This window comes from Trichoderma virens (assembly GCF_000170995.1).
Source record: "Trichoderma virens Gv29-8 chromosome Unknown TRIVIscaffold_88, whole genome shotgun sequence".
Taxonomy (NCBI): Eukaryota; Fungi; Ascomycota; class Sordariomycetes; order Hypocreales; family Hypocreaceae; genus Trichoderma; species Trichoderma virens.
This window is the reverse complement of record NW_014013661.1, coordinates 682,225-697,974: the sequence shown is the minus strand read 5'-3', so window position 1 is coordinate 697,974 and position 15,750 is coordinate 682,225. Positions and strand designations below refer to the sequence as shown.

The 15,750-nt window shown below is 44.2% G+C and overlaps 7 protein-coding genes across 7 annotated transcripts; 3 read left to right on the top strand and 4 right to left on the bottom strand.

The window, feature by feature from the left end:
- Nucleotides 1–22: 22 nt before the first annotated feature.
- On the top strand, nt 23–1,370 carry TRIVIDRAFT_216812 (uncharacterized protein; the record flags this gene model as incomplete). The annotated part of the gene is made up of 4 exons (XM_014096337.1): nt 23–221; nt 280–385; nt 458–895; nt 953–1,370. The coding sequence occupies 4 exons, from the start codon at nt 135–137 to the stop codon at nt 985–987; spliced, it is 666 nt and encodes a 221-aa protein (XP_013951812.1).
- A 750-nt stretch (nt 1,371–2,120) lies between these two features.
- TRIVIDRAFT_43436 (uncharacterized protein) lies at nt 2,121–2,739 on the bottom strand (the record flags this gene model as incomplete). Its single annotated transcript, XM_014096336.1, has 2 exons — nt 2,121–2,561; nt 2,623–2,739. 2 exons carry the CDS (start codon nt 2,737–2,739, stop codon nt 2,121–2,123), a joined length of 558 nt encoding a protein of 185 aa, XP_013951811.1.
- Nucleotides 2,740–5,185: 2,446 nt separating this feature from the next.
- TRIVIDRAFT_57443 (uncharacterized protein) lies at nt 5,186–5,650 on the top strand (the record flags this gene model as incomplete). Its single annotated transcript, XM_014096335.1, has 1 exon — nt 5,186–5,650. One exon carries the CDS (start codon nt 5,186–5,188, stop codon nt 5,648–5,650), a length of 465 nt encoding a protein of 154 aa, XP_013951810.1.
- Nucleotides 5,651–6,500: 850 nt separating this feature from the next.
- On the top strand, nt 6,501–9,205 carry TRIVIDRAFT_194802 (uncharacterized protein; the record flags this gene model as incomplete). The annotated part of the gene is made up of 6 exons (XM_014096334.1): nt 6,501–6,663; nt 6,729–6,803; nt 6,857–7,094; nt 7,146–7,298; nt 7,350–9,103; nt 9,159–9,205. 6 exons carry the CDS (start codon nt 6,501–6,503, stop codon nt 9,203–9,205), a joined length of 2,430 nt encoding a protein of 809 aa, XP_013951809.1.
- Nucleotides 9,206–9,343: 138 nt separating this feature from the next.
- Nucleotides 9,344–9,637, bottom strand: TRIVIDRAFT_160316 (uncharacterized protein; the record flags this gene model as incomplete). Its single annotated transcript, XM_014096333.1, has 2 exons — nt 9,344–9,415; nt 9,482–9,637. The coding sequence occupies 2 exons, from the start codon at nt 9,635–9,637 to the stop codon at nt 9,344–9,346; spliced, it is 228 nt and encodes a 75-aa protein (XP_013951808.1).
- A 1,016-nt stretch (nt 9,638–10,653) lies between these two features.
- On the bottom strand, nt 10,654–14,042 carry TRIVIDRAFT_210412 (uncharacterized protein; the record flags this gene model as incomplete). The annotated part of the gene is made up of 6 exons (XM_014096332.1): nt 10,654–10,659; nt 10,703–10,713; nt 11,008–11,022; nt 11,372–11,428; nt 11,882–12,122; nt 12,180–14,042. The coding sequence occupies 6 exons, from the start codon at nt 14,040–14,042 to the stop codon at nt 10,654–10,656; spliced, it is 2,193 nt and encodes a 730-aa protein (XP_013951807.1).
- Nucleotides 14,043–14,940: 898 nt separating this feature from the next.
- TRIVIDRAFT_160054 (uncharacterized protein) lies at nt 14,941–15,699 on the bottom strand (the record flags this gene model as incomplete). The annotated part of the gene is made up of 1 exon (XM_014096331.1): nt 14,941–15,699. A coding segment is annotated over one exon (759 nt), but the record flags the coding sequence as incomplete, so codon positions are not given.
- Nucleotides 15,700–15,750: the final 51 nt, after the last annotated feature.

Genomic DNA, 15,750 nt, shown 5'->3' with positions numbered 1-15,750 from the left:
CTTCTTCAGTGATCTGTATATATCAACGAGATCAATTCTCAAATACACTAGCAAAATCGCAATTGTCACACGTAACAGGCTGAATCAACCCGACTCGGCATTCGCATTGAACTCAAGCGCCGGCTATATCGAAAATGAATTCAGAAACGCCCGACAAAGCTTCGCTCAATCTCTTGCCTAAAGAAGACACTGTGCTTTCGAGCGCAGCCTCAGTGACGCAGGTAGCCTCCTAGAGCATCTTACTATGGATAAATGGTTTTTTTTGGCTAAGTGAAACAGGACTTTAAGCCGGTGAAGAATATATGCGCCCATCTTAATGCGTTCCACGCTTATGCCAATGATCCTGTGCGATTCGTAGAAACAAACCACTACTGCAGTCAATTGGGTGCGTAGTAGACTCGGAGTCAGTTGGATGAGTGAGGATATATCTACATGTACGCATACTGACTATTGTTAGATGATGATGTTCGTCAATGTGTGCTATACGACTCCTCGGAACCCAATGCGCGAATCATTGGCATAGAGTACATGATCACGCCGAGTCGTTATGAAGCACTCCCAGCTGATGAGCGCCGCCTGTGGCACTCCCACGTCTACGAGGTGAAATCCGGAATGCTCGTGATGCCGAACCGCATGGTACCGCAAGCAGCGTGGGAAATGGCGGAGAAGAAGGAGATGGAGAAGATTATCACGCTGTACGGGAAGACGTATCATTTGTGGCAGACGGACAGAGGCGACGAGCTACCTCTTGGGGAGCCGCAGCTGATGATGAGTTATACTCATGATGGGCATATGGACTTTGATAAGGTGGAGGAGCGGGATAGACGGTTTGGGACGGATTATAAGGAGAAGAGGGAGGCGAGGAAGGATATTCCTTCTCCGAAGATTCATGAAGGTGAGATTTTGTTGGATGCAAGTGGGATTTGAGCTTGGTTTGACTGACTGTGACTAGATGCCGATTCTTGCTGGAGGAAGCATGCAAGCTAATCGGGAAACCGCTGCGCTTTTGCTTGGGTGTGGATCAGCATGTAAGGAATTATTATATGAAGTGTTGCAATGTTGGGATAATGGATGAACTTGGGCACCACGAAATTATGAATGGAAACCTCAGTCTGTGGCTATCGTCAGAAATTCAGGATCATATCACTTTCCGTTATGTCATCGGATTCCGGTAATAGCTGACAGATGACAAAATTCGACCTTGGCGAACATTTGTAATAGTCGGCTGCACCTAAACACGGGCGCTTTAGCATTAAACTGTCCGACATATGAATGGAATCTCTGTTTCATGTCATCAGGGTAACTATGATCATCATAGTGGTATAGCGATGAGGGATCGCGTATAAATGAACTATCGTCCCAAGATTGCCATCATCATTTACAAGGATTAGTGAGATCATTCAGTATGTCATTGAGCCTAGAACACTAGAAGCTGTACTTTTTTTGCTGATTGAATGCCGATCGAGTGGGCACTAAATCTCCATGCCCATCGCGAGATGCTACGGATGCATCGGTCTGTTCTTGTTTTACAAAGTGTATATATGGCCTAGCACAATCCTGTATAGGCAACAGACAGATCAATAGTGTAGACGGGGGCTGTCGGTTATGCCCCCCGCCCCTCCCTTAATGATTATATTTTTATTGAACAGCCTATAATTTGAAGCCAAGGACGAATGCTTCCTTCGCAACATGGCAGCATCGACGATATACATACAGCAGAACCTGAAGATAACAACTTGATATATGTTATACGCTACTGTCTATGAAGTTGATCCTTACAAATAGTCACCGGCTTCAGATGTACTTTTAGGTATGTGGAACCCCACATTTTCTTCACCAAATATATTCTGACAATAATCCAGAAAAGAAAGACTATAGAGAGTCTCATATAAGGTATAGAACTATAGCATATAGCACGACGCGTCGGTACACAAAGCAATATAGTAAAGCTTCTAGACCATATAGAATCATTGGTGGATAAAAAAGTATGGCGTTGTGTGATGTTGCAGCTACCATGATGAACCATTATATATTGAATAAAAAAAAAATCACCCAGCATAATATGCTTGATCATTGAGACAGCTGAATGTTTCGGGTCAGAGTGTTAGAGCGCAATCGGCTTATGACTCTTTCTTAACAAGCTGAGCTGCTACCTTTAGTGCTTCACTCTGCACTTCATCTAACGGCGGTACTACACTAATTATCGTAGCATCGTACTCATTGATCCTCGGGCGCTCTAACACCTCGAATTGGCTGTGGACAAGATTTGACTTTACAAAGTGGTTTTTTCTGGCCTCTGTTCTCCGGCGCAATTCAGACTCCGGCGCGTCAAGAAAGAAGAAATGTACAAGAGAGTACCCGGCTCGTTGGCAGCTTTCTCTCAGAATATCTCTGTGGGCTCGTTTCAGAGCGGAGCATGTGATTATGAGATGATGGCGCTGCAGCCGTTGCTTGTTATAGGCTGAAGCTTGCTCGTTAATTGCTTCAAACCACCCCTGACGATCTGAGTCAGTCAACGGTTCTCCTCTATGCATTTTGTCGATGTTGGCTTTTGGATGAAGCTGTTGGTGGCGTCAGCCTCACGTCTGTGACCATCAAAAGGCAATCCAGAAGAAAACGCACATCATCGCCCTCTATGAAGCGAGCTTGTAAAGTTGAAGCGAGAAAATTGGCAACAGAACTCTTGCCTGATCCAGCGGGGCCCGCTATGAATAGGATCCATGACTCCTCGTTGCTCATACTTCGGGGACTATCTTCACAGCCGTTCATGGACGACGTGTTGGTGTTGGGAAACTTTTGGACAGCAGCCATGAATCACTTGAGTAGAATAAAATGGATATCTGGATATCGGATGGATGAATAACGCGTTGTATAACTCAAAGACAGATTGCACAAGGAAATTTATTTTGATTCACATTGGGCAGTAATCTCACCACAGGCAGGCTTACATCTCATTAAAGAATTACAGGAAGCGAAAGGCAATATTAATGGGAATATTTCATCGTCATTTGAGTTCTTTCAGTCGGTAATCTTTTACTCCTACTTACCATACGTAGTTATGGCGTAAAGATTGAGATCCTTGCTTCTCAGCGTGACGTCAAGACTTGAACTTCAAAAAGGGGCATAGTTCATATGTGAGATGTTACAGCATCTTATCATTTCGTCCCACTCTTCAAGCATAGACTGGATTATGAATGGCCACGCTAAATATTCCGTCCAAGTACAATCGTCTTGTAGGCGTATGTCTTTCGGCTGATATGGAAAGCGTGGAGTTTGCCCCTTCATAAGCTTGCTGGGCTTAAGGTTAGCAACAACATTAGCTGCTCTGCCGCTCTAGTCCAATGGAAAGATCCTACGCTCACCCCCTCCTTAGGAATTCTGACCGAATTCTTAACTTTTGCCATGGTAAATTGCGACCTAGCCGGTGGGAATTAATTTGCGGCTCGGGGGCTATCCGAATACACCCTTAATGTTGTACTTGACGAAATCTGTGCCTCAACCTGTCGCTACTAGCACTCTTGTAAGTAGATTGTAAGAAGATTGCGGGACGCATCAATCCTAAATGGTCTCTCATATTTCCAATGTTCTTTCTAGGGGTGTTTCCAGGCTCTACTAATTTTTTCGGGAATGATGTATCAGTTGTCTGTCCATGAGCTCATGGGGAATCCTTAAACTAGTATGGGTACCCACCATGATGCATTGGTGATTGAAGACAACGCAACCACTGCGTCAGATTCTTCTCCTCGCACAAAGGTGTGTTCGAACATGTAGATATGAACAAACACTTGCACATCAATATCACCTCCGTTGGAGTCAAAGGCTCGCGATGTATAAAATGCAAGATCTCTAAAGCACTAGTGTCATGTTTATTACAGCAGTAGTCCTCCGATTATTTCGGTACAGTTGATTGCGCACCGAAGTATTAAAAAAGGAGCAACGCGCGACCACACTGAGTGTTACGACCTATTATAATCTTTTATAAACTGTATTGAATACTCCGAGATATACAGCAATTTGGATCACAATACCCCAATTTGGTTCAAACAGAATGGAAGCTCGGGAGTTGCCTCTCGTTACAGGAAACTTCGATTTACAGTCTAATACGCATATAAATTTCACCTCTAGCATACCAACCAAACATAACGCACACAACAGGTGTCGAAACGACGAACAGAGTAAAGTAGTGGACCGCCTCGAATCACATCTGTGCCAGCAATGCGTATCTGCAAAGAGTGAACTATCTGAGCTTATCGATCCATACTATTTTGGCTCGAGAATGCCAAATATGCTAGATGCAGATGGGTCCGGAAAGATACAGGATGAACAATGGGCAGAGAATCTGTATTCTAAGCAATCTGGCTTTGACAGTGACTCGCTGGACAATCTATCATGGCCAACCACTCCATCACCACGAATCGATACATCTATCACCCAGCACGATCCTCCGGATACTTGTAGAGAGGAGCAAGGAATAGATGGAAACAAAAACAACGTACACGCTTCGGATGTAGAAAAATGTAATAGCAAAAGACGAAAGAGAAGCACTTCTCCTGACCATACAGAGAGGGAAGATGAACAACAAAGGCGAATACGACATATAGTCAAAGATCTGGAAAAGTTCGAAAACCAGCAAAGGATGTATGGGAAACAGCAGCTTAAGGCAATTAAGGATGGGATTGCCTAGCATGTGCGTCCTCGAGAGTCGAGAATGGATGGCGTTTAGTGAGGTTTGAGTATGGGCGGCCATTTGTACAAGACCGATTTATAATATGCATGGAAAATTTCCATAACTATAGAAATGGAAGAAAGCATAAGGACAATGGCAACGGCAAATTGTTTTTGATGTAGAGCCGAAATGCTATCACATGTAAATATGCAGAGCACATATGAATAACTAATAGCACTCCCTCTCCGCTTTATTCTCCAATGAGTCAATCCCAGGGATCGTTCACGTCAGTGGTTAATCACTAAGAATCTATCCACATCTCTTCTGCACTTTCACTTTCGACTACGCGACTACGCGTCATCAAGAACCGATTTATTCACCACAATCTGACTAATGAACTCTTTCTGAAGATCGGGATGTTATATATGCTCGCAAATTTCCAAAAACGTGTGCGGTTGTTATATCTTAAGTACTGATTTTCATGCTTTTAGCAGAAATTACCTTTATACAACTGTTACAATGTCTAGGCAGAGGCTCACAATGATGGCGGTCGCCGGTGTAGGCATAATTGGTGCCACTTTTTATGCCACTCGGAAAAACGAATCTAAAGTGGACGATGCGCAGTCAAGGAGAAACAGAGCTCAAGAAACACGCGAACTCGGATTGGGCAGTGCAGGGGTTGGAGGCAATAGAATGACTGGCGGCCCAAGCAATTCAGCGGCACCTTCAGGAACCGAAAGAGATCACCAGCGCGACCAAGCCAATACAGCGTCGGCGAAAGAGGCACTGCCAACTGGCGGTGTTGGTGGTGGCGAAGGCTCAAGCAAGTCGGACCATTTTAGATTGCATACTTCAATCTTGGGCAGCGGAGGTAAGACGACTGCCAGTCGGCAGGACCACGAAGGATATCATGACACAAGAGGCATTAGCAAGATGGGCGCGGAAATTCCATCAAAGAAAGGCCCTGCCGATGCTTCGGACTAGTTGAGCGGCAAGGGCAATACAGAGCATATTGCTTAAACAAATTTTCAATCAGATTCTCAATTCAAAGACGACATATGTATGAACATCTTTTGTTTTACCGCCTTTCTTAATTTTTCGTTCTTGCATAGTATGTCAAGGTGCTTCTGTGTACAGAACTCGCGCTCTTCCGCATCAAATCAGCGCATTAAAGAATTATATGGAAATAAATGATTCCTAGTCCCCAGGAATACTTTGTACAAGGAGTGGTTCTTGAATCCAATTTGCTACTGGTGATCGCATGTAGATTTAGTGCTGTAGATCACCAAGTAAAAATGATCTCGGCATCGACGTCATGATTACCAAAATACATCACCTTGGCAAATGCGTTCAACTGAACTGTTGGGATTGGATAAAAACCAAATAAGATGAAAAATTTGATAAACATAGTATTGCAGAGTTGCTCGACTGGGAACTGCTGCAAATGCTGGGTTCTCATATGAGAATATCACTTGATGTCCTTTTTGCTTCCCAGAATGTGCGCAGAATGGTGCCATGCACCAATAGCGACGTGTTTGTATGATCGTGATTTAGATGACGTCTACGCAACGTCATGAAATGGCCAATAGACCACGTTTCTCTAGTCAAGAAGTTTCAAGCTATTCTAACAGAAGTGATGTCGCCATCGTGCGGTGATTCGAGTCGTTGCTATCAGAGATATAGGCATATCCACAGCAAACCCGAAATGGGCAAAGTGTGGTAGTGTTCAAGCAGTGATATGAACACTGCAATATCGCCGCCAAGTTTACAATCTAACTCAGCTCTTCTTTAAATAATTAAGATATTCTAATTGTTGCGTGAAGTGCGAATAACAATGGCTGGAGAAGTTATCGATCAGCCGAATCCTCCGCCTCTGCCTAGCCAATTCCCGGCCTCAGTAGAAGATTTGGTTGTAAAGCCGCATAAGGCACCATTAAACAGCCATGACTTGTGCTCACTGAGAGAATTCCAACGGGCTGCGTGCTATATTGCTAGTGGTAGGTGCTTCGGAGAGCTTCCCTGTGTGCACGCTACTATACGCGCATTGCTAACAGTCTAGCAGCTATGATATTTCTCAAAGACAACGTTCTCCTAGAACGAGATCTCCGACTGGAAGATGTGAAGCCAAGGCTTTTAGGTAAACATCCCACAACCATGGCCATTGTATTGCTGCTAACCTGCGTGATCAAGGGCATTGGGGGACGTGTCCTGGGCTCGTGCTCATCTGGTCGCATTTGAACCTTCTCATTCGCGATAGTTCCGTGGACATGCTATTCGTTATTGGGCCTGGTCATGGAGCTCCTGCTGCATTGGCTTGCCTATGGCTGGAAGGCTCACTAGGACGATTCTATCCAGACAAATACCAAACCGATAAAGAGGGATTGCATAATTTAATTACCCAGTTCTCTGTCCCTGGAGGGTTCCCGAGGTATGCGATCCCGCAATGCCTATAATGTTACCGAAGACTGACATGCCCAAGTCATATTAATCCGGAAACTCCAGGTTGCATCCACGAGGGCGGTGAACTGGGATATGCACTATCGGTGTCTTTTGGAGCAGTGATGGATAATCCAGACCTAATTGTTACATGTGTTGTGGGCGATGGTGAGGCTGAGACTGGCCCTACAGCAGCGTAAGCACAAAGAAAGTCGCAGTCATCAGCATTTTCACTGACAGGCAATAGGGCATGGCATTCCATTAAATACTTGGACCCATCGGAGTCTGGGGCGGTTATACCCATTCTTCATGTCAACGGCTTCAAAATTAGCGAACGGACCATATTTGGGTGCATGGATAACAAAGAGCTGGTCCTGCTATTTTCTGGCTACGGCTACCAGGTGTGCATTGTGGAAACCCTGGATCTTATAGATATCGAACTACACTCGGCACTATTTTGGGCCCTGTCGGAGATCAAAAAAATCCAGAATGCTGCGAGAGAAGGCAGCCCAATTACCAAGCCTCGCTGGCCGATGATCATCCTCCGGTCTCCAAAAGGATGGACAGGACCTCGAACGGTTGATAATGAGATTATTGAAGGTTCATTTCGTGCACATCAGGTCCCAGTGACCAAAGCCAACAAGAGCGAAGATCACCTTCAGATCTTACAGGATTGGTTGCAGAGTTACGAGGTGCATCAATTACTCGCAGATGGGAAACCTTCCCATGACGTCCTGGACATTCTACCACCAGAATTCGAGAAGAGACTGGGCCAGCTTAAGCTCGTGTACGATTGCTATCGAGGCCTTGATTTGCCTGATTGGAAGTTACATGTGGCTGAGAAATCTGAGCAAGCTAGCAGCATGCAACAATCGGGCAAGTTTCTCGACGACGTGGCTAGGAAAAATATGCAGACATTTCGCATCTTCTCACCCGATGAGCTAGAGAGCAATAAACTCAGCGCTGTTTTGGGTCACTCCGGACGAAACTTTCAATGGGACCAGTATGCTCGCGCGCAAGGCGGTCGTGTCATCGAGATATTGTCAGAGCATTGCTGTCAAGGATTCCTTCAAGGATACACTTTGACGGGAAGAACGGCCATTTTCCCAAGCTACGAGTCGTTTCTTGGAATTATCCACACTATGATGATCCAGTATGCCAAGTTCTCCAAAATAAGCCGTAAATTGTCATGGCGAGGCGACCTAAGCTCCATCAACTACATCGAAACCAGCACATGGGCGCGGCAAGAACATAACGGCTTTTCGCATCAGAATCCTTCGTTTATTGGCGCTGTTTTGAACCTCAAAGCTGACACAGCAAGAGTCTATTTACCACCTGATGCGAATTGCTTCCTCAGCACCTTGCACCACTGCCTCGGGTCTAAGAATTATGTTAACCTTATGATCGGGTCCAAACAACCAACGCCAGTTTACCTTTCCGCTGAGGACGCAATGGAGCACTGCAAAAGGGGCATCTCAATATGGAAGTTCGCAAGCACACATAACGGCGAAGACCCAGATGTAGTCCTTGTTGGAATTGGAGTCGAAGTGACGTTTGAGGTCATCAAAGCCGCAGGGCTTTTGGCAAAGCTTGTACCAAAGCTGCGTGTCCGGGTGATCAACGTTACTGACCTTTTAGTCCTACCACAGGAATCACATCACCCACATGCGCTCTCGCCAAAGGTATTTGAAGAATTATTCACGGTAGACAAGCCCGTGTGTTTCAACTATCATAGCTACGCGACGGAGTTACAAGGGCTTCTCTTTGGGCGCCCAGCTTTGCATCGCATAACAGTTGAAGGCTACAAGGAGGAAGGTAGCACTACGACGCCTTTCGACATGATGCTTCTGAATGGCGTAAGTCGTTTTCATGTGGCTTCAAGAGCATTAAACGCCTTAGCTCCGTGCAACGACGCCATTCAGGGAAAGTTATCTGGCTTGCTATCAACCATTGACGAAGAAATGACAAGAGTACAAGATTATATTAGAGAATTTGGGAAAGGTGACCTTAACCTTAACCGTTGTTCGGAAGATACATATGCTAACCCTCTTTATAGATCCGGATAACATCTACGAGCTGGATATTATGCGGACTGAGGCTTAGAAAGAGACTGCCATTATACCACCATTGACATATACCCATGCAAATGACGGGAAAAATCCACGTACTATGCTAGCTGCAGACATCTCATCAATCACCTATGTAAGGATTTTCATCACGATAGCTAGAATCCATGCATATTTATTCATCGACATGCTTTAATGCGTCTGGATTGTGTGCGACTCTATGTCCATGCTGATCCGTGAAAACCACCTGCATCTGGTCAGCTTGTTTGCCATGGAATTAAAACTCTGATGTTTAACTGCTTTCGCTAGATACCTTTGGTGGATGTTTCACATTGGCCGATTTTGCTTCCTTTTCCGTGTGTACGATATTTTCTACTTCTCCTTGTCGTTTCCCGCCTCGAATAGGAGTCCAGACTTCGTCGCCTTCTTGAATTAACTTCCCATCCTTGTCTTGCACATCTGGTGCCATTATTGTGATTTGAGCATCAAACAACCGATTCCGAGTTAATATGAAAGAGTCATTTGCCCATTCAGTGCATTGCAGACATAATATTTATCCTGCAGAAAAAGAGCAGAAAAATGGTGATGTAAGATTCTTGTCATAGTGATTTCTGGAGTGAGCAATTAGTGTATGACCAATTGTGACAACGGACTATTAGACTAAATGATTGCCACACTTACTTCCAGCCAAGTTCATTACAAGTAGGCGGATCACATGAAACGTGAGGTACTGGCCGAAACATCCAAAGCTTTTCAATCGTATCTGATATGAGTTCCAATTTCCTGCTCCTTCATCTGATAGCTGGAGTCTGAAATGTCTGCCATGCCTAATGGTTGCATACGATGATTCATTTACGTCTAAGAAAGTTATAGTATTCTCATTGAGTAAACCAGATACCTTATGCTTGTCTTTTAATTGAACTCGTAAGATATAATTCCTCCCATTTTAGGGGAGTCGCAAGGGCTTACGAAAAACAAGCCGCATAATTTCACTTGACAGAAGACCATTACTCCCCACAAGTTACAAGAGAACTGTGAGGTCATATGACCTCCGGTACCTAATATATAGGTATATATATTAGGTAGTTACCTCCACAGAGGTTAGATAAGAGGAAGTTATCTTTTATACATCTTTTAGTCCTTTACTACAGTGACCTAGATGTCTGACTTCTATACACCTCTCCCAACGTTAACACTTTATATAATAGTAATTGCAGACGCTTTAAGATCTATCGGCAGAACCCAGCAATCGGAAACTATTGGCGTTTTTACAGTAGACTAACTGGACGTAACTGGCCTCAGCTGGGACCTAAGCTAACTTAATACAGCTGTTTTTATAGATGTATAATAAACGGTACCCTACTTTACTTATATTAATGAGAAGAATGAAGATAAACTGCTATAGTAATAGATTATAAAATAACTTTAGGCAGTTTATTTTGCAAACAGAAGCTAAAGGCCGGCTGTTAGTGATCTTATTTTAGCTTAAAGCTATTCTAATATTAGTAAATATAACGGATGCAGCAGTACCTACTTTTACAAAACCTACGTTAACAGTAGTACCTCTTTTATAAATAGCCAGTCTCTGCCCAGTTTTATTTATTAACTGAACTTTATTAGACTAACTTTCCTTAATAATAGTAGTTAAGCTAATAAATTAGGAAGTAATAAAGCTTCTCCTGCCTATTTTAAGGCTAATAGTTACTAAATAAAATAACTTTCCCCTGCTTTTTAATACATCAGTAGATAATATATTCCCACTGTTATTAATCTTTTTATACTACTTTAAACCCCTATAATCCCAGCCCTACTTATTTTCGCTAAAAACCGTTATATTACCTTTACCCTCAGTTACTGTAAAATAAAGTATATACGGGGAGTGGAGTTTACGCTTACGGATTGTTTATCAATAACGTTTTTTTACTACTTAAAACATATCACTAACATTAATAAGCGGAGCTTAAAGACAGACGTCTTTACAATATATACAACCTGTAGGTAATATACAGCAACCACTTTTAAAAACATAAAATATATAACGTCTTCTGTTTACAGAACGAGATAAATTGGCTGTGTGAAGCTTACTGTCTGACTCCAAAAAAGCCGCAATGTCTCTCTTTCTCAACCAACCTAACCAAACTCTTCCTAATACGGCGACTATGCCAGGCCAGTCGAGCACCCAGCCCGCCAATAGGCGCCTTACATCTAATCAGGCTACGCCGGAGGTAATCGGCAGCCCTCCACGGATGACCTCCGGTACCTAATATATAGGTATATATATTAGGTAGTTACCTCCACAGAGGTTAGATAGGAGGAAGTCATCTTTCACACATCTCTTGGTCCCTTACTACAGTGACCTGGATGTCCGACTTCCACACACCTCTCCCGACGTTGACACCTCATAAGAACGGACAGAAATAATATTACGCAATATCACTCTATTAATCAATCTCAGAAATCAGACTAGTAACTGTGCAAGTACATTGTTACTCAGCTATCGATTCAAATGGCAACCTCCCTCCTGTATCGATATCAATAGCCCCTACTTCTTGACATCACTTAGAGGCCCGGCATCTAGTAGGGATGAAATTTGCTCCTACCCGTGAAATTTCCTGGGCTCTTCGCCGCAAGATTTTCGTCCTCATTCAGCATCAGTGAACACTATTATTGGCCACAATTAGTCAAGATCAGCATTTCCAGGATAGATACGTACCTAGAGCTCGGAACCCCGAAAATCTTTTGCACGTCTCAGAGCCATCATTGAGAAGCTTTAGCTTGGCTTCTAGCTTTCTGCGTTCCTCGCGAACGCTTTCTTTCTCGCCAACGATGGCCTCCATTTCGTCTTCATCCATTTGTGCCACAGCCAGCGGACTGAGGATCTCGCGAATCTCAGCAACTAAACCGGTTTCAATTACCTGAATCGATATCTCGTCAATAAAACGCCTGAAGGCGATCTGAAGAGTGTTAATATCATTAGTCAATTCATATACCTGCTAAATTTACAAACTTACTTCATAATAGGCCTCAGCACTATCGAGAGCTTCGGTAGCACTCCAGCGATATAAGTCGGGTTCAATGCTTTGTACCAACTCGCGCTTCAGACTTTGGAAATTCACATATTGGCTGATAGAATAACTGCTGCTTTCAAGGGGAGCATTTGGGAAATGTCTCTTCAAAATTTCATCCAACTGTGACGACTGTCGTTTGAGACGGATTTTCTGAAGAGCTTCGCTGAAATCACTGTTGTAAGTAATGGGGTGATCGTCTCGATATAGCTGGAGTAAAACTCCAGTCTTTTCGAGGAGGCTGGTTAGTATTGCCTTCATCTTAGGCCTCACAACAGCTTCCATGATGGCGTCACTTGTCTCTGAATCAGAGATGTGTGAAATTAGAAAGTCCACAAACACTCGAGCAGCTTCCCAAACTTTGTTTATATGGCGAATAACAATTGACTGCCACGGTTTCGACTCCTCTCTGAACAAATCCGTGACAACAGTTGGGCTGAAAGAATTAGGCAGCTCTCGACCACGTCTGTGGGCCATCATGTCAACAACTTTAGTGACAAACTCCTCTCTTGTTAATTTCATGTAAATGTCGGACTTTTCATTCTTCTGGGGAGAGTCCACAATCTTGTAAAACCGGCCCTTATCCTCCATTTCCTTAGCAAAATCACAGCTGAGGTTTTGAATGATAGCACGGATGCGTTTAACGTAGCCTGACTTCGATCCCACGTCACTGAAAAAAGGGTCGGTATATGTTCCATCAACGGCAGACTGCATCAGAGACTGAAAAGACTGACTGATCTGGATCAGGTAAATTCGTTGCTCTTGTGCAGTTATACGGGGCTGACCAAATTTCCCCAACTCCGTCTCGCAGCTTTCAATCTCGCTAGAGATCTCATCCATCAAGCTCGGTAGTTCAGAAGCAATTTGGTGTAACAACAATTTGCTCAATCGGCTTCTCAGGGCTGCAATACCCAGGCAAGACTCGGGTAAGGCTGACCAAGCGCTTTTTGAGAAAAATTCTTTCTCCTGTGCATCGCGCTGTGACAGAGTCCATTTGTCTGCGTCTGTATCTCTGTTCCTCAGTGCGTGCCATCCAAGCCGAAACACTACATCCTGGTTTTTGGCAAGAGAGATATAACTTTTCTCGCTTGTGGAGTCCACAGCAAGAGTATCGGGTTTGGTGATGATACCCAGTGTACGCAACCCTCTCGGGTCAGTGTCACGGGCAAGCTTCAAGACTATTTGGTTGGCGTAGTCGTTCTTTGCTGATATAACCGCAAGGATAATGCTTCGCTGTTTTGACATGAAATTCTTGACGATTTGAGTGATTAGATGAACATCTGAGGCCGATTGATTCTTGGTCTCGGAATGAATCAACCCTGGCAGGTCAACAATAGTGAGATGCGGGCGATCAGGTCCGCTAATCTCGATACGAAGCACATCGTTAGAAAATGCCTTGCCGAGAGTCTTTATTCCCATATATGCCTTGGCATTTTCGATCAACTCCGGCAGCTGTTGAACAGAGTCTAGTTGTTCATGGAAATCGGACGAAGCATCTTTCTTATCTCGCTTATTCGGCTGATGCGGGATGATAGAAACCTTGACGGAAGTATGTGATGCCGTTCGAAGGATGAGTTCTGTTGGAAAACGTGTACAAAGGCCAGTGCTGACTGGAAACGAAACACCAGAGATGGCTTCGAGAACAGAACTTTTGCCAGAGGACTGGTCACCGCATACAATGATTTGGGGTAAAGAGATGTAATGACTGACACCTTGGGACCGTAGCGAATCAACCGTATTGAGGAGCTCGAGCTGCTCTTTGGAGCAGAGGCCCTCCAAGTTTGCTGATGCAAGTTGTGTCAGAACCATGATGAGTTGCTAAGCATCGAAAAACGGCTGGCTACTATGACTCCAAGTCCAGATCGGCAGCATGGATCTGAAGGCTTTATATGCACAAACCCTCTCTGTCAGTTATCGCATGTTGTTATTATTTACACTGCAGATATGCTGTAGGCCTCCCCGTGGACCTCCCACTAGGCCTCCCGCATAGCACTCCTCCCAATTAACATCATTCTGTGACAATCCAATTGGGCTGTGTCACATAGTACTGCCCCGCAAGGGCGGGCTATAACCAGTGAATCCATAGCATTCACTATCTATGGAGTACCCTGCATGGTTATTGGCAGCCATCATATGTACTCTGCCGTGCTCACGTCATGAAACAACTAATTTCGTTGTCTCTATTGGCTTGCCCCTTGCTTAGCCTGGTGGTACATGAGTACTTCTACAAGATAGCAAAATACCACCGTGTACAAGTTCAGATTGTCTGAAACAAACAAGGGCTTATATTTACAAAAAGAACATTCTGCAATCCCTTCCCGTGATGCTTTAGGACTCTTGACCTTTCCCTCTTTGTTCGTGAATAGAAATTAGATGCAAACAACCGGCTTGAGTGAATCAACAGCATTCAATATCCCGACTGAGTGAATTGGTACAGCTGGAGTCTATTATCCCAGTTAGGTAGCTAGGTAGCTAAAATACTATATTATACCAATTGATGCATCATTTTTTTTAGACTTTAATAAATAACTGCGAGGGAATAACTGTCCTCGCTTTGATACTCTCGTGATTTAAGCTTCTGGCCCAAATTTTAGCGCCTAGGCAATATTCAACTGCTGAGTAGATGCGAGAGTTGAAGAGATAATTGGCTCTCCCCTTTGTGATACAAGGCGTCGTGGGCTGTAGAAGATTGAAGAGAATCCCACAGTCATACCATCCTACTATTCATAAAGTATTCCTGACAGCGCTGCAGTGGCAACACTACTTTCCTCAGCATATCTTGTCTCCATCTCTCGGGTGGTGTGCTCCGATTACCACCAAGACACCATGCAACAGCTTCCGAATAATCTGGGCCAGCCTCCTCAATCACTTCACATTGCCAATCTCTCGCAGCCATAGCATCAAATCTGGCCTGCTCCTCCTCAGTCTCTCCAGTACGCCATTGTTTTCTTAATGGTTGATCAGCCAACAACTTTCCAAAACATAATTCAAGTAATAGGATTCCAAACTGATCTAGAGATTGTGCTAAGCTTACAGCTACTCCATCCATAGACGAAGTTGCAGCAAGCACGCGCCCGATATGGGGCTGATCAAGGAGGAAAACATTGGTTTTATTAGGGTCACTGAAGAAAGTAATGTCCTCTCTGCGGAAAGAGGAGGTTAACCAAGGCGTCTCGAGAAGCTGGAGGAAGGAAGATGCCAAGACGAGTGATATGGCGTAGCGTTGCCGGCGTGTTGGTGAAGGGGATACATCACCTCGAAGAATATGATCGAGGGAAATGGATGTTAATGAGTTTCTGCACTGAGAAGAAATAGTATAAACGAAGTACCGGCTTTCTTCTTCGTCCATTGTCAGATAACCGCAACATGATCCATCAGACTGCTTGAGATCCTCGCATAGATTGGATATGGGTTGATGAGTACCCAGCCCTTGGTTCACCACGACTTCGGTAATGGTAATAGAAGGCGGCGGTCTGCATTCTTTATCAATAATTAAGCCTAGTGTAGCACAAATCTT